We start from the raw sequence: 27,524 nt of genomic DNA, 5'->3' as shown, positions 1-27,524 counted from the left end.
AAATGTTCGATATAGCATTGTATAGTGGACTGCGTGGCTTCGTCTGCATACCGCCTATCTTTGTTCTTTTTATGCCATGTTCTGCCTTAGGAGACCCAAACAAAACATCAATGCCTTCAACACATTGATAGACGCCCTCAATATAAAAACAAATAACTAAGACAGTTGTTAAAATGACATTTGACTCGCAGTAAAAGGGGTGAAATATTATGTGTGAAATCAGACATTTATTCAGAATCAATTCTTACAATCTATGATAAAAAGTACATGAAAATAAAAATAATATGATCTATTTATAAAGTATTATGTTTATCAAAACCAGAAAATACACAGATAATAATGTCCTTTAAAAAAACAGGACTCTTTGCAGGTAAAGTCATCACATGATGCTTTCAGGGTCCTGGCTGTAGAGGTCGAGCTCCTGATACAGAATGAAGCTCTTCAGTCTGGGAGGGAAAACGTGTGAGTTCATGATTTCAGGCTTGTTGAGTCTCTTGAGAGTCAGACGCCTCCTGATCTCCAGTCTGCAGAGGTGCCTGAGGGAGCGAGGACTGCCTGGAGAGAGCGGTTCGGAGAATGATTCGAGAGAAGATCATGACAATTTAAAGGATTCATAAAACGGCCTTCTGTCTGATTACTGTTTTAAAAAGTGGTGAGAAAACTCACTGAGGATGTCGCATATTTCAGTCCACTCTGCCTGTTTCTCCAGCAGGACTCTGAGTTTGGAGCAAATGTGGACGTGGCTCACGTAGTCCAGCAGAGTCCGGACAACGATCCCGGACAGATGCATGACACAGCAGAGGCTCATGAACTCACAGAACTGAAGAGGGAGACATGAAGGAGGTTATTATTAATATTGTCCTTATATGTTTGTGTAGAGGAAACATAATTCAGAAGAAATAATTACTGACTGTGACTTATTGTATTGGTGTTTCTTTTATATCTCTAGTTTTTCTACATTCAGCTTTATCCACTATTCTCAATTTCTCCTACAGGTCCTGTATACTCTGTCCTCCTTTTTTTAGCACTTTGGGTTTGGCCAGAAACAGCTCAACATGTTGACTAAAGGAGCAGGGCCTGGGTGCAGGGAGTCCTCCTGAGACACATTTGTGAAGGAACCAGTCGAAGGACCATCGTCAAATTTGACACAAATGTCTACTTCGACTCAAGGGTGGCTGATTATATCAAAGATCAAGCTCAGTGTGATCACACCGTAGACTAAAATATTAAAGGATGAAGCCTGAGTGACGTCAGCCATCTGTTCCTGCAGGGGGCTCCGGAGGCTCATCTGCAGCATGCTGGAAATGCCGACATACCCTAACTTTCAGTCAACCTAACGACAGGCTGAGAGCTGGAGCTGAGACTGTAAACATGTTTATTAATGCTTTAAAAACAGCTTTTTTTTGCCAGTCCTGCGTATGTGACTTCCGGGGCTTCTGGAGCCAGCCTCAAGCGGACACTCTACTGCAGGATGCATTGGCTTCATTTTTCAGCACTGTTGCCGCTTGAATCACACAAGACTGGGGGGCAATGTGTCATAATCTATAGCTAACATTTAAGGTTCGAGTGGCTTTGATTTGCCAATCAGGAAGATCAGATCTTACAGAACATGCTACACAGCTCCTGGTACAGGTTCTTGTGATATCACACATTGACTATTGCAACTCCCTACTGGCAGGTCTTCATACATGCACTATCAAACCTCTGCAGATGATACAAAATGCAGCAGCACGGCTGGTCTTCAACCTCCCTAAAAAAGCATGTCACTCCGCTGTTCATCTCCTTACACTGGCTCCCAGTTACTGCTCAAATCTTTATGGACTCTATGGATCAGACCTGTTTCCAATCTGACTAACCTGCTGCTGATTTAAAAATGTTAATATTGTCATCCAACAGTCATATAGAAACTATATAAAAAAAACACACTTTGCACTCACTGGAATTTTCTGCTCCCCCTCATCCAAGGCATCGAAACCATCGTCATGGTGACAGTGAAAACAACTTTCAACCTTGTATCCGTTATTGAGCAGCAGCCTCATCATCACCTCGTCCTTCAGGCAGTACTGCAACGCTGTAGGAAACACCGTGTCGCTAACCACCGTGAAGTAACAGTTCACGTCTGCTTTGGCCGCCAGCAGCAGCTTCACAATCTCATACCGCCCCGACCTGACCGCCACAAGGAGGCAGCACAGCGGATCCAGGTCTGTCTTCGCCCCAGCTGCCAACAGGGTTTTGGTGCATTTAACATCCCCATTGGAGACGGCGAAGTACAAAGCGCTCCTCCTCATATCTCGGTAGTTTTCAGAGTTTCTGGAGCTCATTCGGTAGTTGACATCGTAGCCGCAGGCCAACAGGAGCTCCAAACATCGACTCTGACCACCCATTGCAGCAGAGTGGACCGGGCTCTGACCCGCCTCTTTGATGGCCTTCTTCGTCGTCAGAGGAATCAGCGTCTTCAGAGCACTGTGGTTAGAGAAAACAAAACAGTCAAATCAGTTAATGCAAGCAAAGAGTTTAAAACAATGAATCTAAATATCTGGTAACAGAGGCAGTTCATTTTAATGCCAAAAACCAGTCTGAATGGTAAGTCCACAAATCAGTGGATTTACCCTTAGGAATTGTGTCATTCTGTTCATTTTCTTGTGTGCTGTTTCCTTAAAATGGATGACTGGAAACATTGGTCGGGATACCCTGAGCTGATTCACAACCTGTCAATTGCCCATTTTGATCAAAATGATGTCGTAAAGAGAAGAAATAGCCTTAAAACAAAAGACACCCAAGGAATAAGAGGAGGAGTAACCCAGGCTTTCTAGTTTGTAGTTTTGATCGCTGCTGGCCATAAGCATTTACTTCTTCAAGGATTGTCTGTAACCAAAGACAAGACATGGTAAACAACCTTCAAATGTTTATCTGGTTGGAAATGGGAAAAAAATGGATGAATGTTTGCTTGTGTATTCTGATATTAACTTTGTTTGATAAGGGGAAAAGGAATTGGGTATAATCTGTGCACACATTTCCCATTTTACAAGAAGAGTAAAACAGGACCGGCTGCATGTTAGGTTGAAAAACCATGTAGAACTGTATAAAAGATACTGTAGACGTAGTCTCAGTGACATCACCCATTGGTGTCCAAAGAGCTAAGGCGGGCCTTAAGCCTCCTGACAAACAGACACAATATGTCCTCCTGTCATTCAACTCAGCGACAACCAAATCTATGTAAATGTAAGTAAAGCTCTTTGCCTTAATATTATCAAAATTGCTGAGTGATATAAAGGATCACCTCTGTGCAGTTTTTACTGATAAAGAGATATAGAGACCCAAAGCTGTTTATTGAACTAGTCTGTAAACATGTTGATTTTCTTGTTAAAACAGGCATTTTTTTGGGCGCCAATAGTTTGGTGGTTAGTGCGCCATTTACAAACTGGACTCAGGTCTGACCTGAGGCTCCTTTCCAGCATGTCATTTAAGATTAAGATTAAGATTAACTTTATTGTCCCAGTGGGAAATTTGCCTTGGACTTATCACTCTCTCTCCCCTTGATTTTTGACCCTATATCCACTGTCTGTTATCATTTTAAAAAAGACATAAAAACCCCTAAAATAAACCTTAAAAACTGCATTTTCAGAAGGGACCTAAAGGGGATTTGTTGGCTTTTGGCGATGACCTCAAGTGGACACTTGAGGAACTGCAGTTTTTCGCACTTCTGACATGGCTCAATTTATCAACAACAGACATTGCCGCTTGACAAAAAAAACATTTAAAATGGATACAGGAAATCACTCAGTACACCGTCTCCTTACTGTATGGCCTCTGAATATATCCTAAAGCATGGTACGACACGTATTTTCCTCAGATATGCAGATCAGTTGCACTTCCTGTTGTTAAAAATGCAGTGTGTTTTTACAACTCGTAGTCTGGCAGTGCTTTATAAAAGGAGCTCACTCATAGTGCCCGGCGTACGCTGCCTTGTGGATGGGCAGGTGTCCCGTGATGCTGGGCAGGTTGGGGTTTGCTCCGTTATCCAGAAGCAGCTGAATACAGTCGGTGTTTCCTGATCCAGCTGCATCCAGCAGGACGCTTTCACCATTACAGGCCTGAGAGTTCACCTTGCTACCTGAGGAAGAGAGAGAACAAAACATGAGGAGACTGAACCGTTGCAAACCTAATATTTAAACATTCAAAAAGGGAAGTTTAAAAAAAGAAAATAAGTTAATCCCTCAATCCACAGTTTTAGAACCTGCGGTTAAACTCAGACTGACCACAGTTCAGTAGAATCTCAGCGATGTGAAAGTGTCCTTGTTCTGCAGCCACAGCGAGCGGCGTCACTCCCGTCACATCCTTGTGGTTCACCCGCCCGCCGTTCCTGAGCAGCAGCATCAGGATTTCCTCATTGCCGACCTTGGCCACCTCATGAATCGCCGTCCACTTCTTCTGGCAAACCTGCTCCACCCAGGCGCCATGAGCGACCAGCATGTACGTCATCTTGTAAGAGCCGGCCCTCACCGCTGCAAGAAGGTGTCAAAGGTGAGTCTTAGTTGGAAAGTACAAAAAATCGGACAGGATGGGAGGCGATGATGGACAAACCAGAGTACAAACTGATGCTATGATGACAATGTTTGTGTTCATATCAATGCTGCGAGTAGTTCGAGATGCTCACAATATCAACACAAGAGTGGAGAAGAACATACTTAGCCAACAGAGAACATAATGAAATGTTAATGATGAATTCTCTTGACTATTTTCCTGCTGTTTTAACAAGGAAGTTTCCTAGGGGGCTATTTGGAAAAATTCTTGGTAAAGTCGGGGAGAAATATTTGGCCGTTTGCATTCACACATGCAGCTGACCCTAAAAAATTCAGGAATTTACAGGTATTTTGTGTAAGTGTGAAACACTAGGTTAGACTTGGGACTGACACTAGAAACACATTAGCTAAATGTTTTCCAAGGTCATAAATAAGGTGAGATGTAGGCTCATTTTCTATTACACTCCTGGAAATGCCCCCTAGTGGTCTTTAGAAGGAATGCAGTTTCAGACACGTCCAGATTGATTGTTCCAAATCATCCATTCCTCATTGGACAATCAGTCTTGTTAAAAACTACCTCAGGCTCTACAATGTTACCGAGCAGCAGCGGCGTCTCATTCTTGCTGTTGGTGTTGTGAGGTGAGGCTCCGTGCACCAGCAGGCTCTTCACGTGTTGCACAAGCCCGGCTTTAACCGCCAGCGTCAGCGGCGTCTCTCCTCCAACGGCCGTCTTCTCCTCCAGACTCAGCCCCTGAGATGCCACTGACACAAACACAACACAGAGCGCCAGCTGTGCTAACTTGGCAGCTAAACAGGTTTACCGTGCACACCTCCCTGTCTGCCGACCTAGGGGTTGAATGACTGCAGAGTGACAGCAGACGTTATTTTAGACAGAGAGGATTGTTGGCATCAGCTGGGAAGCAGCAGCATTTCTAACTGAAGTAATCTGTGGATTATTTTAGACAGCCATTGTTTTGATGATGTCACCGGAGTCCAACCAACTCCCCTCCATTCAACCTGACACTTTACCCTGTTATTCACATCCTTTATTCATGTCACCTCCTCAGTTTTAGATTAGAGGATATATTTCCTGAATTCTTTTGCTATGGTACCTAGCATCTGATTAATTTAGCAGTAACAGGCAGGGGGGGTCATTAAACCATAGACTGTAAATATAGTGGACCAACCCTGAGTGACGTCATCCATCTGTTACTGAAGGCGGTTTAGAGAATTCTCTTGATGGTGGTCTCCATGCTGGGAATGCTATCTCACCCTAACTTTAAGTCAACTGAACAACAGGCAAAGAGCTGGAGTCTTAAGCCGGTCGGCTACCTGTCTTATTGTGAATAAAGCTTCTCCTTCATAAAATCAATACAGATGATTTATCAACAAATGCCGTCCCTGTACACCGTCGCACATGGACGTAAAAGTACTGTTGCGTGTGGTAATAATTTGCATAATTGATAAGAAAAAAATCCTGCACACTACTCTCCCTCGATATCACCAGTTTGTTTGAAAAAACTCTCAGTGTTTCGGTCCATCTGGAACTTTTGCCAAGCGTGTTCACAGTTCAAGTTTGTTTAGAGCACACTTGACAAATAATAAAAAAAGAGGGAACAAAACGTTTTTATTTTATTCGAATAAATTGGTGATGCCAAGCGAGTGTGCAGGATTAATTTGGATGTGTCCGAACACCTCCTTTAAAACAATAATTTGCATAATGAATCCCTAATATTGCACATGATAATAAACATAATATAACCCAAATCTTATTGAGGTTTTTATTTTCTACATTGCACATTACATTCATTTTTCTCCAAATTTGTAACTTTTGCACTTAATTAAGTCAATATTTTTGCACTTTTGAAAGACCAAATACAAACAAAGGGACATGCTTTAGTACCAAATAGTCCGTCTTACATCTCAGGACAGTCTCCAGAACCTCCAGGACGGGCTGAGACGCTGCTCGATGGAGGGGAAGCCAGCCATCACTGTCCGGCTCTACGAAGGCGAAGGTTTGTTTCAGCATCTGTCTGAGCACTATGACCTCACCTGGTCAGCAGAGTGACAAGAAAACAGCCAACAAATTAAAGGAGGAAGTACAGAAAGTTGTTCAGAAATGTCATGAGAAATATCCAGGACTCCCTGTAGCAGAAAAATGATCTTTTCAGATTTTCTTTTCCTGCAAATACATCAATTTTTTTTCTACTTTCCTTTCTCGCTCACTTCCTCTCCCCCAGCTCTGACAGTGTTTATCTGTCTCCCTCTCTGTGTTTGTTTGTCTGGCAGTCCTCACCTGCAGCTGCTGGCCGTGTGATTCACACAGGAGAGCCAACAGACCAAACATAAAAGACAATGTAATTATGGAGGCATTTCCAGCGTGATGTCCAGCCTACCTTGCTCGATGGCAGCCAGGACTCTCAGGTTTTCCTCTGTTGCTGCTTCTAAACTAACGGAGAGAAGCACAGGGCAGTCGCCTCGGTTTGGTTTCAGCATCTTACCTTTGTTTTTTGTTTTTTTAGTGAGTGAAGTATTTGGATGTGGAGGCAATACCTTGCAGCAGATTTCAGGAAGGCCTCTTGGCAGGAGGCTTGAATACTGAGCTGGATGATGTAGTCGTTGAGCTCATCTTCACCATACTCTTCATACGGGTTCATCACTCTGCGGGGAGGAGACACATGACAGTTGATGGACTGAATTTCAAGGACAGAAATGTCACCGGGGCCCCATCAGATTTGAATTTTAAAGCACTTTTACCCGTACTTAAAATTCATGCTACAGACTGATCGAGAACAACGGTCTCCAGCAAACTAGTTTTTCAAAAGTAATCAAACAGGATTCAAACTATCGGATGGGATCAAATCATGAAATCAGTTTGTATCAAGGAAAAAGAGGATTGTATGTAAATGTGATAAGATCATTCAAACCTGATGTTTTATCTTGATAAAACCTCTAGCTTGTGTTGTTAGTATTAGTACAGACGTGTATTGTAATCAGTGGTTTAAACTTGCATTCTTACTAATTACCTGCAGAGGGCAATTTGTTTGACATCCAAGTGGAAATGAATCTACATCTACTGATTGTGGCTGTAAGTATTTTCACAGTAAGTTTATGGTTTTAATCAGGTCGTCTTCAATTCAACAAGTTGTTCATTTTGTAAATTACGATCATGGTCCACTGTTCAATCAAATAGATAACAAGGCATTGCTGCATTGTGATTGACAGCATGTCGTCATGGCAACCTGAAAAATATCTACTTCAGCTTTCTGTAGGACACAAAGACACTCTTAGAAGTCATCTGTTCACTATCTCAGTGTGCACATTGTCCTTAAAGCCTGTTATTCACCAGCGAATAATATCGATTGCAGATACCTGGCACGCTTTTTTTTTTTTTACCAAGAGTTATGAGTTATTGCCATGAAAACCAAGTTTTCCAATGAAAGTCAACAAAGAAAAATGAAGAGGAATTATCAGTCTATATGAGAGAAAAAAGAAACAGGAAAAAAGAGGATGAAGAGTAAGCACTGGGACACTGGCAGACAAAATAGTGTTGAACGCTGGTTGGAGGGCCCCCAATTCATTTTCGCACCCCAACAGACTCTAGAATTGCCACTGCTTTCTTTCAATTATGGTCACACCTTCCTCCAAAAATTACAAAAAAATACCACAAACAGTTCAGCAACAATGTTTGACACATTTTGTCTTTTCTTTAAATTAAGCTTTCATTCAAAGAAGTTTCCTATTGCACCTCAAATTAGATGCATCTTTCTAGGAAATAGAAATAAGGCAGAGATAAAGTTACCTCTCTTTGTTTATTTAAGAACTCCAATCCATGACAAAAAACATAACGTGCTCCAGTTTTGGATTAACGAACAGGTAAGATTGCAGTGCTACACGTCATCATGTTTTAGTGTCCTCCCTCTTTGCAGACAGAGACACAGAAATGCAAGATTACTGCCAACAAATTCAACTCAGCACCTCCCAGCAACAACAAAAAAATAAAAATCCAAACTATGACAGAAACATGGACAAAAATCATATATCTGCACAACTTTAAAGTTCAAAAATGTCTCACCTGTGAGGTGTATTAGTGGCTCACACTGAATGCTCCCTCTCCTCTAACAGCTTCGAGTGTTTTTATATTTGGGTGTGACCTGATTTCAGATTCCTCTCTGCCCTGCCTGCACAAACACACACACACACACACACACACATACACACACACACACACACACACACACACACACACACACACACACACACACACACACACACACACACACACACACACACACACACACAGTCAGAGATGGGCGTGTGTCCGACACCTGCCTGCTGGTCTTATATATAGAGCGTTACATGTGCCATTGTGAGAGCTAAGCCAGGTCTTTGCCGCGTTTGGCGGGAATCCCACATTCGAGATCCGACAATCCTGTGGGGCTTAGAGGTCGTGGACTTGTGCAGACAACCAGTTGAGCGTCTATTGTGTAGTGGAAAGCAAAATCAACAGGGTCTATTTTTTTCCTCCACTGGTTTGCCTCAGAAATATGAGATGGAGGATGTCTTGTAAACTGCTAAAAGAGATGCAGGAAAAATAAAGCAACTCCGCACTTTGAATCCTCTGTGATGAAGGAAGAGTTTGTAATTGCACTAACCATTAGACTACCGGCGTCCCTTTATATGATGTCTCGTCAAAAACAGCCAAACACATCATCCCGTTCAAAGTCAGGGTTGTCAACAGAGTTAAGTTGCATTAGAAACTATTTATAAATTAATCATTCATGGATTTCATACCCGGATGCAATGTAGTGAAGCGCAGTTATGCTGACAGTCCCGTTGTAAAGACTTTAATCTGATGTTTAGACAAAGAGCACATTTCTCTTTCTTGTTTGTTTAAAAAGTAATGGTTCTAAAAAACAATGCTTGCAATCTGCGTTTTGTTTCAGGAAAGCGTTTCTTTGATTTTTGGTATTGTCTAAGCCTTTATTTAAATACTGACATTTCACTGAAAATTCTCTCTCAAATTTAACATTTTAAAATTTGATAAGCTTCACAAGTAGTGTTGTAGTACTCAAAATCGGTCTTGGTTTCGAGCCCACTTTCCGAAGGTCTCGGTTGCTGAATTGAAAGCATTTTTACTCTGTCTTATCTCGGTCTCAGACTCCACATTTTAAATCAAGACCACCATTGACAGGGTTCTTATGTCATTACTGTGATTAGACAGAAAACCCCTCTTTCTAAAGCAACAAATAACTTCAGTTCATTTGTATTTTGGTTTGCCCCTTCAGTTACGGCTGCAACCTTCCCAATGTTACGGTCTAAATTAGTGACGCGCCCCCTAAACACAAGATAATTATTTTTCTGTGATATTTATGGTCCAGGTCTTGGTCTTGTCTCGGTCTCTGGTAAGCAGAGGTGCTGCTTGTCACCATCAAGGCCGTCAACTGCTTAGGGCACCAGGCCACTTTGGGGTACCCCAAGGCCTGACAAACTTTAAACAACAGCAGTAGCTCAGAATTGCGCAAATTTTGCAATGGCAGTAGGAAACCTCCCTAGAGGGGCCCAATCTGACCGCACTCACTCTCATTGCCCTACTTAGCATGTCATGTATTACTGTATTAGAAACTTACTGGAAGAGGAAGAGCATCTTGACACTTTAGATATAATAGTGGTTGGAGGGGCCCTTAATCATTTTTTTGCCTAGGGCCCCAGTAGACTATAGAACCCCCACTGGGGGTTTGTCTTGGTCTCAGTTAGTGTGGTCTTGACTACAACACCACTCATAAGCCACCGGACAACATTTAAGAGAAAGTCAATCAATCAATCAATCAATCAATCAATCAATCAATTTCTTTTTGTATAGAGTCAACTCATTACAAGTGTTATCTCGAGACACTTTAAAAGACCTTACTCATTGCTATATTACAAAGACCCAGCCTAGCCATCATGAGCACTTTAGCAAAGCAGCAAAAGTTACAGTGGTAAGAAAAAACTGCCTTATTAAATGGCAGAAATCTTTGGCCGGATCCCCGGCTCATGACGAAACAGCCTTCACAGGCCTATTGAAGAGCTCTTAATTGTTGGTATATAAAAGAAGCTAAAATACTGAAAATGTAGGTGTACTAAGGTATCTCAAGTTAACCTACAGTCCTTGTGTGAATATATTTCTTTTCACATGTGGTCCTATTGCAGCATATCTAAATCATGTTGTATGGTGTAGCATCTTATTTTGTAATATTCGGGCCGTCATATTACATCACATTCTTCTCCAGAAGGTCCTGATCTTTGTTGCTGCTCCGGTCCCAGTGAGGGGTTTAAGTGTCTCAGTGTGAATCTGTGTTAACAGTGTTAACAGCACGGGCATACCTCCTCATGATAAACAAGTACCTGTGTGTGTGACAGGTTTACACCGGGGGAAGGGGGCCCACAGTCCCCCGCCCGCTCTGCTGCAGGACGAGTGATCTCTGGGGATCCAGCAGATGTCCAGCAGCAGATTAGTGGAGCTTTACAGGGACCACTGTGTCACCTTCTCTGGCTCCTAGACATGGAAATAGAAGCATACAGCTCACAATAAAGCTCTATATATCGACAGTGTGTACAGTATGTTCATGGTATATGCTTCAAAACTACTCAACCATATCAGATTTCATCCCTGCACTGATACAAGCAGCTTTAACCTGTCCAAACTTAAGCAGTGCTTCTGTTAGGAGATGTTTGAGGTAATGTTTGAGGTAATGGACACTAAACTGCAAACTCAGCACAAACCTCTTTAACGTCCAAGAATGTCTGCTTATAATACCAATTCAAACCTTTAACCCTTCTCATTATGTGTAATTAAACTGTTTCATATTTAGGTTATACTTTCTAATTCTAGTAATAGGCTTATAATGAAAGTATGTTCCTGCAACATATAGCTTACGGGAAAATTAAGTAGGTAAAATATATTTGCTGAAGCATCTTCCTCGGAGGACTTTTTTTTCCTCTTGGTTTAAATATGGAAAGCTGACCATATTTTACAGGGCCGTTGTTTTTATAGCCTCTATTGGGCCTAAATGTGAATTTACATCACAATTTAGCCAATCATTTGACTATTTTTATGGGTAACAGCTTAAAATTCTGGAAAAAAAAAAAAGTTAAGTTCTCTCTTATGTCATTATGAGAGATTCAAAGAAAAACAACAAAATGTTAAGGTTCGAAACAGCCTTCACAGGCCTATTGAAGAGCTCTTAATTGTTGGTATAAAACCTTGTAAAAACTAAGGTTTTTGGCAATAAACTTCATGTCAAAGTAGAAATTTACACTATAGGCTACAAAAATACAGTGTAATAGTGTAAATCAAAAACATATATGTAGCCTATATACTAACATATAAGTACAAAAAGGTACATTTATGATAAAAAATAAAAATAAAAACAGACAGAAAACAAAAGCAAAGAAGCCAGGGGACAACATAATAAAACAGGTACATGTAGTTTAGCTCACATTAAGATCACAGTTTGAATATTAACCTTAAATTGGGAGCTCAAATTCACAGTTTTACTGGCATTTTTGTGTTTGGATGAAGTAGCCTGTAATTGTTTTAAGGTATAACTTGGGTTACTTTGGTAAATTTACGTTTATGAATTTAAAACTTTGCTAGAACAATAATAGTCTATGTAGGCTATAATAAGATATTGATATATTTGTGCCACACTGAAGTCCAAGTGGCCAATAAATAAATACATAAATAAATAAATGTAAATTGAATTAAAAGTAGTAAATAAATAAATACATTCAGAATTAATAAAAAGTAGCAAATAAATAAATAAATAAATACAGAAGAGAACCGGAAAGAACGGAGTAGTGTTTGTGGTTGCTATAACAACCTGTACACTCTGGCGTTGCCTAGGAACCAAGCTAACGTTATAGGGAAAACGGCGTTAGCTGTGCTTTTCTAACTGAAACTCTCGTTAAATAAAGTTAATAAAGGAAACAAACACGGACTAAAACGAGATGTTCTGACTAGAAGAGGTGGAAACGGTTCTTTCCGCCTCACAGCTGTTCGTACGGACATCTTCCGGTGGATTTACAGCACAGTTGACTTACCGTCAGGAAAGCTAACAGGTTAGCCGGTCAGTTAGAGCTGACATGTCGGAGCAAAGAGAAAACACAGAGCAGGAGCTGAAAGAAGAAGAGGATGAAAACACGCTTACAAACGCACAACCAGGTGGGAGTACACCTGAGCAGCCTCCAGAGGGAGACAGAGAGCCGGGGCATGAAGGAGAGGAGGTGAACGCTGACAGACAGCCCACAGGTGAGTCCAGTTTGACCTCAGGTGAATCCAGTTATACCTCAGGTGAATCCAGTTTGACCTCAGGTGAGTCCAGTTTGACCTCAGGTGAGTCCAGTTTAACCTCAGGTGAGTCCAGTTATACCTCAGGTGAGTCCAGTTATCCCTCAGGTGTGTCCAGTTATACCTCAGGTGAGTCCAGTTTGACCTCAGGTGAGTCCAGTTATCCCTCAGGTGTGTCCAGTTATACCTCAGGTGAGTCCAGTTATACCTCAGGTGAGTCCAGTTTGACCTCAGGTGAGTCCAGTTATCCCTCAGGTGTGTCCAGTTATACCTCAGGTGAGTCCAGTTATCCCTCAGGTGAGTCCAGTTATCCCTCAGGTGAATCCAGTTATACCTCAGGTGAGTCCAGTTATACCTCAGGTGAATCCAGTTATACCTCAGGTGAGTCCAGTTTAACCTCAGGTGAATCCAGTTTAACCTCAGGTGTGTCCAGTTTGACCTCAGGTGTGTCCAGTTATACCTCAGGTTAGTCCAGTGTAACCTCAGGTGAGTCCAGTTTAACCTCAGGTGTGTCCAGTTATACCTCAGGTTAGTCCAGTTTAACCTCAGGTGAGTCCAGTTTGACCACAGGTGAGTCCAGTTTGACCTCAGGTGAGTCCAGTTATACCTCAGGTGTGTCCAGTTTAACCACAGGTGTGTCCAGGTTAGCCGGTCAGTTAGAGCTGACATGTCGGAGCAAAGAGAAAACACAGAGCAGGAGCTGAAAGAAGAAGAGGATGAAAACACGCTTACAAACGCACAACCAGGTGGGAGTACACCTGAGCAGCCTCCAGAGGGAGACAGAGAGCCGGGGCATGAAGGAGAGGAGGTGAACGCTGACAGACAGCCCACAGGTGAGTCCAGTTTGACCTCAGGTGAATCCAGTTATACCTCAGGTGAATCCAGTTTGACCTCAGGTGAATCCAGTTTGACCTCAGGTGAGTCCAGTTTAACCTCAGGTGAGTCCAGTTTAACCTCAGGTGTGTCCAGTTATACCTCAGGTGAGTCCAGTTATCCCTCAGGTGTGTCCAGTTATACCTCAGGTGAGTCCAGTTTAACCTCAAGTGAGTCCAGTTATCCCTCAGGTGTGTCCAGTTATACCTCAGGTGAGTCCAGTTATCCCTCAGGTGTGTCCAGTTATACCTCAGGTGAGTCCAGTTATACCTCAGGTGAGTCCAGTGTAACCTCAGGTGAGTCCAGTTTAACCTCAGGTGTGTCCAGTTATACCTCAGGTTAGTCCAGTTTAACCTCAGGTGAGTCCAGTTTGACCACAGGTGAGTCCAGTTATACCTCAGGTGTGTCCAGTTTAACCACAGGTGTGTCCAGTTTAACCACAGGTGTGTCCAGACTGATATTAAAATGAAGATTTTTGTAGCACTGTTTTTTTGGAGCACTCATTTAAATTGGTACAAGTGTACTCATTCAATAATTAATATTTGAATGCTCCAATTGCTCAGTTCAGTGTTAATTTTGCAAATATACCTCACCAATTATATACTGACATTTAAAAAAACGAAAACAGGGAGTCAATTAAACACACTACAAATATCATTTTTAAGACTTATTAATTAGCAATTAATGCTTCAATGCAGACATGACAACTGTTTTATCAATGTCTAACTCAAAATCTGGAGTTGACTACCCTACCGTGATTCATGTTTGGAGATTTCCCCCCTGTGGCTTCCAGTGTTTGTCCTTGTGTTGGATCTTTAGTTGGACATTTTATTACCAGAAATGATAATAAGTCAGCTCTCATTTTTGCCTTTTAAAAAAAAAAAAATAATAATTCTTTACCTGCATATGGGTCGTTACGTTTGATTATTCAACATTGTGTCATAAGTGATGTCCACATATTCATATGTGTCTCCTCGGTCTGAACTGACAGATGCAGATGTGCTGGAAGCTGCAGAAGATGCTGAACATCAGGCTGACCTGCATGAAGACACTGAGCAGCTTAGGGAGCCGCAGAAAGCAGAGACTGTTGGGCTGTCAGGAGAAACTGGTATAAAAATAAAGTTTAAGTATAGCTCTAATTAAACCTTGAGTTACTCTATACTTGTATATGTGTAATGACAATAAAGTTGAATCTCATCTCATCTCAAGTTCAGGAACCTTTGTTGAGAAGTGGAGAGATTATGATTATGTTTGGGGTGTTGGTTAAATAAGGAATCCATTCTTTCTTTCATTCTTTTGAAATCCATCAAATGGTTTTAATATTTCAGTCCACCCGGCAGAAAGACACCGCAATCCCATGGATGCTGTGCACTGGATAGAAATGACAATATTATATCCTGTATTGATTATCAGATGCATTTGTGTTGCAATCAATATGTTTACAATGTGAAAATCTTCCTTTGCTGGGCCCTACAGGTGTGCAGGAAGAGGCTGAAACTCAGGCTGATCTGCCGGATGATGCTGAGCAGCTTAGAGAGCGTCCGAGAAAAGAAAATGTTGGAAACTCTACAGCTACAGGTGAGATTAATGTATAGAAAAGACAGTGTGTATTTATCCTCATTCAGCTGCAGGTGAGATTAATGTGTAGAGCACAGTATATCCTTAATGTCTTTTCAAGCTTGTCCACTGGCCCGTCCACAGAAATGGCTGGGTCCCCTTAAAGGCCCAGTGAATAGGCCCTCCCAGGATATTATTTAAATCAACACATGCAATTCTAATCAGTAGTATTAGCACTAGCCTTCTGGCTAACATTAGCTCCCTCTGGTCCAGCTTATGTCCGTAACATTACAACTAAACATGGTCTGTATCATGTTTGAGTTGAAACAGGCAACAATTTAATGAAGCAACAATAAATAAAATGTGTGTCTGTTGCTTTAAGAGGTAATGGTATTTAGGTAAACATTGTTACTTAATTGAAGGTTTGACCATGTTTTTTTTTTTGCTAACCTCCACATGTGACTTAGCCCCAGAAAGCTTTCCCCTTTGTCCCCTTACTTGCTACCACTCTCCAGTATGATTGGTTCCTCATGGAACTTAGACAAATATGCATCAAAACCATATAAATATGAGTAAAAAAACAGATTCAACTGAGTTCAGTCATGTTTATTAGCATAATGGTAAATAGGAAGGCTATGCAGATCAATAACAAACAGAATTCAGATCACGTTCTTGTATTGTTGAACTGGCTAAAGCCAATGATATGATGGTGAAGAGCATAACGAGTAGGCAGTGAAGTACTTGTGACATGTCGTGCTGTTTCTAGGTTACCTGCTACAGGAATAATACAACACCAGGATTGATATCTGATTAAAGTTTCATGAGTAGCAACAAAGACAACAGTCACAAAGATATGACGCTAACCAGAGCCAATCATTCTGAGGCAATGGACAGACACTGTTGGACAGAAGACTCAGACTGTTTTGAGAATTAAACTTAAAGACAAATGTAAACAAAAGACATACAGTGCAGACGATACAATCCATCACGATGACATTACCAAAGCTAAACATTCGTTTTGCTGTTGTTTTAGGAAATATATAAAGACAGTCATAATAAAATCTCACATAATAAAATAACGATTTAAGAAATCAACAAACACATCTCTGAATGTGTTTCTGTCCGGCTGCAGTAAAGGTGGTGCTGGTGCCAGGGGGTCATGTGATGACTGTGGCGTTCGCCATCGGGCTCAGCATCGAGGAGCTGAAGCGTCATCTTGCCTCAGAGCTCAGAGTTCCTGCTGAGGTGCTGCACATTTCTCTGGATGGTACGTTGACTTCTCTAGCCTGAAAGGTTTTCTTTTTTCATGACAGATGGAAGTTGTGAGTGGTGGTGTAAGGTTTGTGTGAACACTAAGACGGGGGGGGCAGGTGTAGTTAGGGTCCACTTCCCTAAAATTTTAAGGTATCATTAAAAATGTGATTGCACATATTTGTGCTTCTTCAGCATACTGCCATAACCTACTTGTTACAGTTTGTCAAAAATTAAGTCCTCTACTACTTTCAAACTGTCATTAGCCACTTCAGGAGTTTCTCTCTTCAGCTTCCTACTATTTTGTTTCTGCATGTAGTCAGAGTGAGCTGATGTGAGAGCACAGCAGGATATAATCAGGAGAATATAAGCAAGTGGGAGGGGGTGGTGACGTTGGATTCCCTGCGATAGACTGTCTGTAATTAAACTGATGCATTATGTTTAGCCTGGTATAGTCGGCTCTGTTGCTTTGTGCACCACTTCTGTGTCTTTTTATGTTCTTTTTACGTCATGTATTGCCTTAGAAGACCCCCCCCTAACAAAAGGGTACCAAAAATGTAGGATGGTACAAATCCCTTATGTTGCTTCCATTCCCAACTTTTGACAGTGGAGATGCCAATAAATGGGTACCGTACTGAACTGAATCGCTTGGTGGTTTCAGCAGTGTTTCTGGAGGGAGTGTTGGACTTTGACTCAGCATATTGTGGTCATGAGGAATCTCGGTTTCAACATTATAATTTTAAATATCTGTTACCTTTAATATACATTTATTATAAATATATACTGTAGAATTTCCCAGACATGCGTCTTAGGGGCGTCATTAAACATAATGAAGTGAATCCAAAGATTTAACTCTTGAATGTGAGACTTCTATTTTCAGCGTCTGCCTGTTCTCTTTCAGGCAGAGAGGTGGAGGAGCAGCAGAGCCTGATGGAGCTTGGTGTCCGGCCTCACGGCTCCACCAGGATGGAGATGAGCTCAGCGGATCCAAACACACACCCACTCCGCCCCGTTCGACCGCCGGAGCATGACAACATGCAGGATGTCATCACGGTCCGAGTACAAACAGGTGCAAACGCCCTGGACCTCGGGGAAGTACTTTTACATCTCTTTCTAGCTGCAGGATTTGAATCAACCATGAATAAAACTGCCTGGTAGTTGCGCAGCAGGACACCTGAAACATCCAACCGTGTATTATTCATACTCTTTTCAGGCTCACATGGGGCTGGAGCAGATCCCAGCTGCCTTTTCTTTATCAATAACTTGACAGACTGGTGTTTAGTGATTTATTAAATCTCATCACCTTCATTTAGGATCTTTGGACATCACTGAAACAGCATTTACAGTCTGCTGAATGATGTTTTCAGTCCCCGTAAAAGGACTCTGTCACTTCCAGGTCAGAGCGCATTTGAGGAGGTGGTGGTGGAGATCGAGCGTCCCCGTCAGCAGAAGGCCTTCCTGGGTGGATACAAACACCGGATGACGGGGGCGGAGTACCACCACGCTGCCGTCCAGACACTGCCGAAGAGGCGGCCTGACAGAGGAGTGCTCGTCTTCAGCCGTGACACACAGGTACAGAGCAGAGGTTCAACACTGAAATATCACATGAGAATATCAGCGTCTGTCTCTGTACCACAGAATCGAAAAAAAAGTTTAGGGAAACACATGGAGGCACACAGACACACAGCAGGATCTGTGTGTGTGTGTGTGTGTGGTGCATTTAAAGGTCATTCATTACTGCAGACCAGCGTTTTTACTCAGCCGTTAGACAGAACATGACTCCATGTGCAAATTAAACTATGTAATTACAGCGAGAAAAGATGCAAATGAGTCTCGTCGAACCAGACGACAGAAGACAAACGGTCACAGTCACACCTCACCGCTGAGCGTCAGGGTTAATTACTTTATTTCTGACATTGTTGTGCAATTATTTTAACAAATAAGGAAGGACAATTTACAACATTTAAAAAAAAATGTGCACACAATTATAGTTTAGAAATGACTTAAAAATGTTTCAGACATCTTTTAAAGGTCAGCAATAATGCAGAGAGCTCCACCTGCTGTGATTCAGAAAGAAATGACAAGGCCGGCTTGTTTGGTAGAGCTTACTGTGTTGCAGGGATGTTGTCAGTCAGTTGTGTGTGTGTGTGTGTGTGTGTGTGTGTGTGTGTGTGTGTGTGTGTGTGTGTGTGTGTGTGTGTGTTACCTCATCAGATAGGGGGAGTGTATAAGTATTAATTGTGTACGATTCATCTTTTGCAAAGAGCTGCTCTCTACCTTTGGATCACACCTCACACACACACACACACACACCTCACACACACACACACACACACACACACACACACACACATGCTCACACAATGATATAATGGTGGTTGGCTTGTTTTGAACTTACATATGGGCAGACAGTCAGTGCTGCACTAATGAGACGTGTGTGTGTGTGTGTGTGTGTGTGTGTGTGTGTGTGTGTGTGTGTGTGTGTGTGTGTGTGTGTGTGTGTGTGTGTGTGTGTGTGTATGTGTATGTATGTTGTCACAGTGATGAGCTGACCTGTGGCCCCTCACTAAAGTTTTTTACATATCACAGCACAGCAGCCTGTTGGCCTCATGATCCATGACGTCTTTCTTTTATTCCGAGCTGGGTTTTCCTTTTATCACACATCAATATACCTTCTATCGTTTTCCTCCCATTTCGTTTTAAATGTTTCATTTACCAGGAACCAGGTTAGGTTGTTTAAGTCACGTTTTCAAAATGAACAAGAACAGCTCAAATGACACTAAAATGTGTAATAGTGGTCATGGTTGCTTGAACTCTCTATTCAGTAAGCTGTCAAGACAAGGTGACCCTTGACCCTGGCTTGAACTTTAAAAGTTTTTTCTTTTAATTTGTACCTTACTATCTCTCAACAAACAAAACTCAGGCTACAGGATCGGGTCTTAAACACATAACATTTAATTCCTGGTGGAAGCACACTGTGCTGCACATGGGTTGAGCAACCACAGATCTGACAGGCACAAAGACTCTGAGGGTAAGGTTAAGATACTACATTAGATACTATGAAGCTAAATTAAAACAAACACACGCATTTCACAGAAAATATGCACCTGTGCTGTCTGGATTAATCCCTATCTCTCAGTGGATCAAAAGATTTTTCGGACGATATTGATTTATGTTATTTTACTGACTGATCCTACTAAGGGTAATAGCGGTATGCGAGTCTTGCAATCTTACCTTTTTAAAGTTGAAAAGCAATATCTCTCACTTAGAAGCCCAAGTCAAACAGAGAGACAAACTTGTCTGGGATTGTTAGTGACACAGCCTGTGAGCTTTGAGTTTCCTTTAATGAAACGTGTCATGTTCATGTCCGTCATAAAGCAGTCGGTCAGTCAGTCAGGGGTCACTCTCTGTGGGGAAACCAATGTCACCGCTCACAGAGCCACCTTTTGTTTGTCACTCATTTCTATGGTCTCTGCACTGAAGCGTATGATACAGCTGCACTTATATAACGAGTGCACCTGCTACATGCACGTGAAGGCGAGTACCATCTTGTTGCACACGCAGAAAATGTTTCAGACATCTTTTAAAGGTCAGCAATAATTAAAGGGCTCTCTGACTTTAAACAGCTTTCCTTCTTTAACATTTATTTTACCACTATCATCAATCTGTGTCTGGAGCCTGGAAAATGTTAAATGTTACTGCCCACCTCATCCCGCCTGCTCTGAACCTTAATATTCAGCCTCGAGCCTGTGACCTCGGCTTCAGCCCGGAGGTGTTCACAGCCGCCCTGCTTCTCTGCATCATACAGCTCATCCATATCGGCACTGAGGCTGTCTGCAGGGGAAAACTGAGTAATGTTTTTAGCACATAAATTTGTCATTGGCTGCAAGGATCATTTGCATGTGAAATTTGATACAGCGCCCGGGGTCAATTTATTCTCTGCAGAAGGCATCAACCAGTGAAACTTAAGTTGAATGTATTATAATGTGCCTTTCTGTGTGTTTGTCCTCCAATCAGACAGCAGAGATGAAGTCTCAGGTCCAGCAGTGTGCAGTCGACGTCTCCACCCAGATGTCCGGGATCGGCTGCTACGTCTCCTGTATGAGCGACAAGCTGGTTGCCCCGGGCAACTACATCACCGCTGACGAGTATCACGACAGGAGGCTGAAAGCTGTAGGTGAACAGCGAGTGTGTTGTTTGATTATATTGCCTGATTTATGTGATGCAAAAAAATAAATGAGAGCCTCGTTCAAAGTTGAACACAAGTAGAAGATTTGTGCGGATAGTGGCACTGAAGGAAAGGTCAGGGGGTCAACTGCTCATTTTGAGGTGCAGAGTTAAGGTTCATTAGTTAGTTAGTCAGCAACAGTTGGTGTGTCTCGAAGTTTCTATGCACTTTTCAACATTTGAATCAAATTCTTCCAAATGTAATGCCCCCCCCCCCCCCCCAGGTGATCCGTCTGCAGTCGTTTGCTCGGCGCTGGCTGGCCCAGCAGGAGGTGAGACGGCTGAAGAGTGAACGGAAACGGCGGCTGGCCTGGCTGGAGCTGCAGGAGAGGAGGAGGACGGATGAGAAGGAGGAACAGTTGAGAGACCGCCGCCACCGCTGGATGAACCCGCAAAGGAGGGAGGACTTCAACCTGCTGTTTCACGCTCTAGAGAGTAAGCTGTGCATGAGGAGGTCTGACTCGGAAGCAAATCTGTGTGTTGAAGCTGGAGAGTCAAATGTTGTGTGTATGTGTGTTTCAGAGTGGCGGTGTGAGGAGGAGCAGCAGATTAACGCCACCCTGAGAGGAGCTGAGAGGAAGGCCGCTCTCTACTCGCTGCTGGAGCAGGAGATTCAGCTCATCGGCGCCATTGGACGCCATCGCATCGCCGCACAGAACAGCAACTACGACAAAACAGTCAAGAGCTTCCTGGACAAGGTGAGAAGTCACTGATCTGATTCCAGGTGTCCAAACCCACTCCTGAGAAGTCGTATGTTGGATGTACAACATTGCAGATAAAAGGCTACACAAAAAAGACACTGCATAAGAGTTGATGTGTGGATTTTTGAGGTCTCAGTCTTGATATTTGGAGGTCACCACAAACATTTTTGGAGCCAGAATTGAGCTTTTTGACAACCTCTGAACCTCTATCCCGGTTGACATATTGACTTAATAGTATTTTGTCATTCACAAGGTAACCACACCCTAAAGCATACTCTGCTTTATCATACATTTTGCTCTAAACAAGACTGTAGTTTTCTAAATTAACACTGCATCCACTTCTTATATTCAGTCTAATGATTCAACTTTATTTCAGTAAATTCTTCATCAAAGACAGAGTCAGGGTGAGTTTGCGTAGTCAAAGCTTACTGAGGAGAAGATTGAGTAAACCACATTAATCAAAATTATATTTTGATTCTACATTTCCAGTTTACTAAATACGCTACAGCTCTGAGGAGCAGCTTTAAAACAACAATCAAAATTTGTCACTGTAGTGATTAAACCACTGGAAAACAAAATAAATCACTGTTTTGAGTTTTTTTGGTACATTTATTCAATAAAATCAGAGTAGCTCTAGGTGAAGAAGAAGTTTGGTAATATCAGAAGCTAAAGCAGGTAGTAGTTATTTAAGTTGCAGGAATGACACTAGTAGAGGAGAGAATAGTGCAGGAGACGTAGCATCAATAGTTGATATAGATTTGTAGCATGTGTAGCATTCATAAAAGGAGGAGGAGGAGAGGAGTGTCACTAGCTGTACCATGAGAGGAACTCAAGGGGAAGTAGGACGCTTGGTAGAAGTTATGGAAGAAGTTGTAGTTTTAACGGGTGTAGTAGGACTTGAGCTTGTGCTTCATGTTGAAGTTGCATGAGTGGTAGTAGGAGATGAAGAAAAAGAAAGAGCAGCAGTAGTCAAAGTTGTACTTGTAATGCCAGCTGAAGGACTTCATTATGCGTAGTAGTAATGGTCTTAGGATTGTTGACAATAACTGTTATTTTCACGAGCCGTTATAGTATTGGCAGTAGAAGTGATTAGTGCAGTTTTGTTAGCAGCAATGTTTTTTCACACCATGATCAGCAGCACTAACAGTGTGATTGTGTGTTACAGTCTGCAGCTCCTCATCAGTGGAGAGCAGCAGACGGTCGACTGATCGAGATGGACACACAACACACCATCCGAGCCAGAGAGCTGAAAGAACTTTACAACAACACCAACCTGAGCGCTGTCAACCAGGAGGAGAGACTCCACGTCCTCATGACACTCAAACACACTGTGAAGGTACAGCACACACACACACACACACACACACACACACACACACTTCTGTCCTGTCTGCAAGCTCACACTTTAATAATTTATGATGAAGAATCTGTGTGTGTCTGCATGTATAAATTGCAGTCCAAATTCTTCTTAATGCTTCTCTGCATTCAGGGAAACAATTTATTCTCAGTATAGTGAGCTATTCTGACCATTATCTATTTAGATGTTCATTCATTTGAAAGTTTCAGGGACAATGCACAGTGACGGACATTTCTGCAAATGTACCAGGTTAGCCTTCTTGGCTAATTCTCATCTGCAGTCCCTTAAATATTGTTTCTACCTTTGCACTGTGTTATATGTTGTGCGAGAAGCACACTTTCCCTGGCTGTCTTACTTTGTCTTACTAGTACTTTTTTTGCAAGGCACCAGATAAAATAAAACAACAACTTTGAGGACCTCTCTTGCATAAAAGCTCGGTAAGCCTCCACAGAGAAAAGCCCAGAATGACAAGGCTGAGGAAATGGAAATTTGATTCGCCAATGGAAGTGAATCAAATGTAGTATGTAAAAAAACACTGAACAATACTTTTAAAAAAGGGCTGCAGGAACGAGTCCCAAAGCTGGGAATGATCATGTTAGGCTTTGTGTCCACCTAGCGTCTTTTTCCGCTGGCTGTGCGTTTAGGAACAGGTGCATGAAGCGAGAAGAAAAGCTCTGCACGTCCGTCCTGTCCCTATGGCAACGGCCCCTGTATGACCAACACTGCTCCGTTACTTTTAGCTGAATATTTTTTTATTTGAGATAGATTATTTCCCGATCAGACAAGGAGCCAAGAGGATGTGGGTACAAGACACGATCTTTAGGCGGCAAAACTACGGGGGATATCATACAGTTAGAAAAAAGCGGCGGTTACATCAACAGCATCTTTCTGAAAAGTTAAAGAAATTTAAACTGGAATGCCCCGAGCAAACATCTGGTAATAACCTTTGGTGGGCTCCAAACCGAATTCCCGTATATAGCTGCTTTAAAGTCATCACTTTAGTTTTAATTTGGGAACACAATCTTGCTCAAAATGTGTAAAAAATAGTGTTTCCATCCTATTGGACAGGAGCATGAGTGTCAGCTGACCCGGGACATCGTGGATTTGATTGACAGAGAGGTGGACCTGATGACTCGGGGGGTTAAAGCAGCCAGCTTGGAGGGACTGAGGAAGAGGATCTCCACATTGTTCCTCCAGTATATCAAAAAACCAGCATTTAACCCCGAGGCTGCCAGGCTGCTGAAGGTAAACAAAGAGCCCTGCTGGTCTGAGGTCATACTATACACCTTGTGAACTCCTGCAGATAGATAATGTATAATTATATCCATATGATGTGAAATATACCCCAGGTTCCCCAGAATCCCTCCAAGCTGAAGGACAACATGTTTCTCTGCGGCGGCTGTAATCGCTACCTACAATCTGTCAACTTTCGCCCAACTGCCAACGCCCGTCGCAGCGGTCGCTGCCAAGACTGCATTGGACTTGAAAACATAGCCGGACCCCGCAGTGACGTATCTTGCTACAAGAACATCCTGAGGAGGCTGAGAGGCGACGAGAAGCAGATCAACCCGGAATCCAAGATCCCCTACCTGCTGCAGGTGATCCCAAACCACAGAGAGTTATTCCCGTTTCCTGCACAGTAGGCTTTGATATAGAGAATATATTATACACCAACCTTTACATCTACATGTGTCTCTTCTCAGGTGGAGGATGTGAGGTACCTGGTGGAGGTGATCTGGGCATCCCGCTCCGCCCTCCACGGCAGCAGCGACCTCTTCAGCCTTGTGTTTGTCCGCTGGGAGCGTCACAGAGACTGGAGCCCCTGGAACTGTATCCTGCTGTCCAAAGAAGAGACCTCAGCTCACCTGGAGGTCGAAGACATCCACAAGGTGTGTCCAAGTAAACACTTACACACCCATATGTGGAACCGTGTTTAAGTGAGGGACTAGAAAGAAGATGAAGAACATACTTGCTGCTAATTAGAATATCACATAACCGTTTTTAGATCACATTCTGTGTCAATTTACATACAATGTGAAGCTACGGGCTAAATGAAGAGCGCTAACATTAGCATGCTAACAAAACAATGCAGCTTGAGACAAGGACAATTTTGTCAGCCTCTTGCGCTTAGTGATTAATTAATGTGCGTTCCAATTTGATTACTCCTTTGTGCAAACGCGAGTGGAGGGGGGTTGGAGGTGTGTCTCTGGAGGAGAGAGGAGGCTTCAGTATGGAGGAGGTGTGGCCAAACAGCAGTTTGTTTTGGTTTCATGCTGGTGCTCAAGGGCGACATCTACTGGATCAAAAAGTTGCACGTTCTTCCTTTAAGTCTGCCCACATTCTGATAAGATCAAAAATTAGCTTTGTTGTGTTGTAAAACAGCTGGACTCACCAAAACTTGAATCATCACTTTAAAAATAATCTAATAATCAAATATAGTTCCCAGGCTCTTAGAGAAGTACTTTTCCTTAACTGGGTGGTAAGAACTATGAGTTGGTACAGCTTGTACTTACCAGCTGTAATGGTTTATGATTAAGTTCCTTAGTTGAGTTTACTTTAAGAGGTAAATAACTTCCTGTTGAGGAAAAGGTTGACTTTCTGAAATGTCTGCTAAGCCCTAGAACAATTTATTACAATAAAGTTAACAACTTCATCTCAGTTCCTGTCAATGTTTTGATCTATTTATTAACCTTGAAATGAGGAAATTAATTTCTTCATCGGCTAAAATTTTCCCACGTCCACCTTATATTCTTCTGCTCCGGTGAACGTCTTTGCCACAGACATTTTGTGTTCAGGTTGTCCATTCTTCTGTCCGTGTATGCATCTCTCCATTCATTCTTTCTATTCTTCTAAAAAAATTTGATCTCTGGAAAACCTTGAAGGAATATCTTCAAATTTGTAATAAACTTTCTCTTTCCCTCTTGGATGAAATGATAAGGTGTTTGTGGACTAAGGTCCACGTCTATCCTTTTCAACACCTGGAGGGGAATTCAAAACATTTGGTAGATATGGTTTCTTTTTCCATCTGAGAGTACGACGTGTCCTCTACCTGCACTGAGAATCACACACTCTTAAGAGAAATGTATTAAGACGTTCTCTGGTACAATCGTTTCCTTATGGATCTGACACGGATCAAAGAAGCAGTTTCCTGTTAGACTAGTTCTGCAAAGTGTTCCACAGTAAAGGTCATCTTGTATGTAACCTCTAATAGATGGTAAAAAAAAAAAAAAACATGCTTCCTGCCTTGTGAATAAACCATGGTGATCACTCTGACACTTTGTTTTGGTGTCTTTGTTTATCTGGTCAAACTGTGAAAAACAGCTGGTTAAATTGGAACTCCAGCTGTTACACTAACAGAGTCTCCCTCCTGTGTGTGTGTGTGTGTGTGTGTGTGTGTGTGTGTGTGTGTGTGTGTGTGTGTGTGTGTGTGTGTGTGTGTCTCAGGCGTACGAGGGGACGTTCATCCGCAGGATCCAACACAAACACACGCTTGCTCGTCGCCACTTCAGCCAGATCTCCGTCATGGCTGAGTACCTGGACCCTCAGCCAGCTACGGGCAAGCACATCACCGACAGCACACCTGCTTCGGCTCGTTAAGAAAGACCCCTTTGTTTCCTTTCTTTTGTCACTGTTTCCTCCCTCCTTCATTCTGTCCGTCACACAAAAAACATTTTGTCTGAAATCTGGAATAAAGTTCATGACAGTCATGACTTGTGGAAATTAATTCCAGTGTAGCTTCTATCTATATATATTATTCTGCTTATCCAAGGTCAAGTCACGTTGGCAGACAGCGAACGTGACAGCAACGTTTTGAAAGGGACAAAGTCACAAAACTCCCTTAAAAGAACGATAGATTTTTAAATCGCTCATGATTTTACAAATATCGTATACAAGTATAAGTTTACCACAACTTCTACTTAGATCTTTATGTCCTTCCATCAATTCAGCATGGATGAAAACATGCCGAGTTTCACCCCCATTTTTTTTTTTTTTCCGTTCAGGGTGGCGGGGGTCTGGATCTGATCCCTGTTGCCATTGGGCGAGAGGCGGGGTTACACCCTGGACCGTTTTATTGTAATTTGATCCAGTTAAAATCTGTTATAAATTTGTGGAGAATTGAAAGAATTGAGAATTGAATTGAAAGAAACACAGCAATCCTCAGCAATGACTTCCTTTAGGAGCCTGAATGGTTGCTCAACACCGTGAGTAAAGCTCTCATTTATTACACGTGTGAACTGAACTCACTGACCTCTGTTGTCTTTCAGGTGACTGACACACCTGAATCAATCATTCACTAAACACTTCAGACATATTTAAAAAACCCGCAAGAAATGCATTTTTTATACTTTTAAGAAAATATTTCGAAAGATGTTCATCTCTTTTTAGCAGATTGGTCTGAATTAAAACATGTGACATGAAGATTTAAACTAGTTGCAAAAAGGTCATAAACATTGTTTTAGCCTAGCTTAGCACAAACACTAGACTATTAGCATCTCATCAAACGTAAATAATTTGACGAGAAAAAACTGTAAAGCAACATTTTAAACTGCTTCCTACGATCGCTGTGAACATTTGGAAAAAGTCACAAAACCTCTAAAGTGAACCACTCAAACATTCTTCCTCGTCCACAGATGTGTGTGAATGTAGAAAGTGTGAAATCCCACACTCTTTAAAGTACCATAAATAAGAGGTTGTGTCACATT

The 27,524-nt window shown here is 42.2% G+C and overlaps 2 protein-coding genes across 3 annotated transcripts; one reads left to right on the top strand and one right to left on the bottom strand.

Annotated features, from left to right (window-relative positions):
* Nucleotides 1-216: 216 nt before the first annotated feature.
* On the bottom strand, nucleotides 217-8,691 carry LOC109984858 (ankyrin repeat and SOCS box protein 15-like). Of its 2 annotated transcripts, none has more exons than XM_029277548.2 (10): nucleotides 8,599-8,691; nucleotides 7,077-7,184; nucleotides 6,920-6,972; nucleotides 6,444-6,575; nucleotides 5,121-5,285; nucleotides 4,260-4,505; nucleotides 3,943-4,114; nucleotides 1,938-2,463; nucleotides 667-820; nucleotides 217-555 (listed from the first exon to the last, which is right to left on the bottom strand). In XM_029277548.2, the coding sequence occupies exons 2-10, from the start codon at nucleotides 7,178-7,180 to the stop codon at nucleotides 380-382; spliced, it is 1,728 nt and encodes a 575-aa protein (XP_029133381.1). In that variant the 5' UTR covers nucleotides 7,181-7,184; nucleotides 8,599-8,691; the 3' UTR covers nucleotides 217-379. The 2 variants fall into 2 exon arrangements, with proteins under 2 accessions (XP_029133381.1, XP_065813489.1); XM_065957417.1 differs by having other exon boundaries at nucleotides 6,920-6,967; nucleotides 8,599-8,632.
* Nucleotides 8,692-13,501: 4,810 nt separating this feature from the next.
* iqub (IQ motif and ubiquitin domain containing) lies at nucleotides 13,502-26,418 on the top strand. The gene is made up of 14 exons (XM_029277553.2): nucleotides 13,502-13,688; nucleotides 14,720-14,836; nucleotides 15,205-15,306; nucleotides 16,418-16,552; nucleotides 17,438-17,605; nucleotides 17,933-18,108; nucleotides 20,554-20,709; nucleotides 20,988-21,198; nucleotides 21,286-21,461; nucleotides 22,630-22,800; nucleotides 23,890-24,066; nucleotides 24,171-24,419; nucleotides 24,525-24,710; nucleotides 26,266-26,418. Exons 1-14 carry the CDS (start codon nucleotides 13,523-13,525, stop codon nucleotides 26,416-26,418), a joined length of 2,343 nt encoding a protein of 780 aa, XP_029133386.2. The 5' UTR covers nucleotides 13,502-13,522.
* Nucleotides 26,419-27,524: the final 1,106 nt, after the last annotated feature.

Source organism: Labrus bergylta, chromosome 7, assembly GCF_963930695.1.
Source record: "Labrus bergylta chromosome 7, fLabBer1.1, whole genome shotgun sequence".
NCBI classification, from domain to species: domain Eukaryota; kingdom Metazoa; phylum Chordata; class Actinopteri; order Labriformes; family Labridae; genus Labrus; species Labrus bergylta.
Note: the sequence above shows the minus strand (reverse complement) of the source record. Positions and strands in the feature narration are given on the sequence as shown.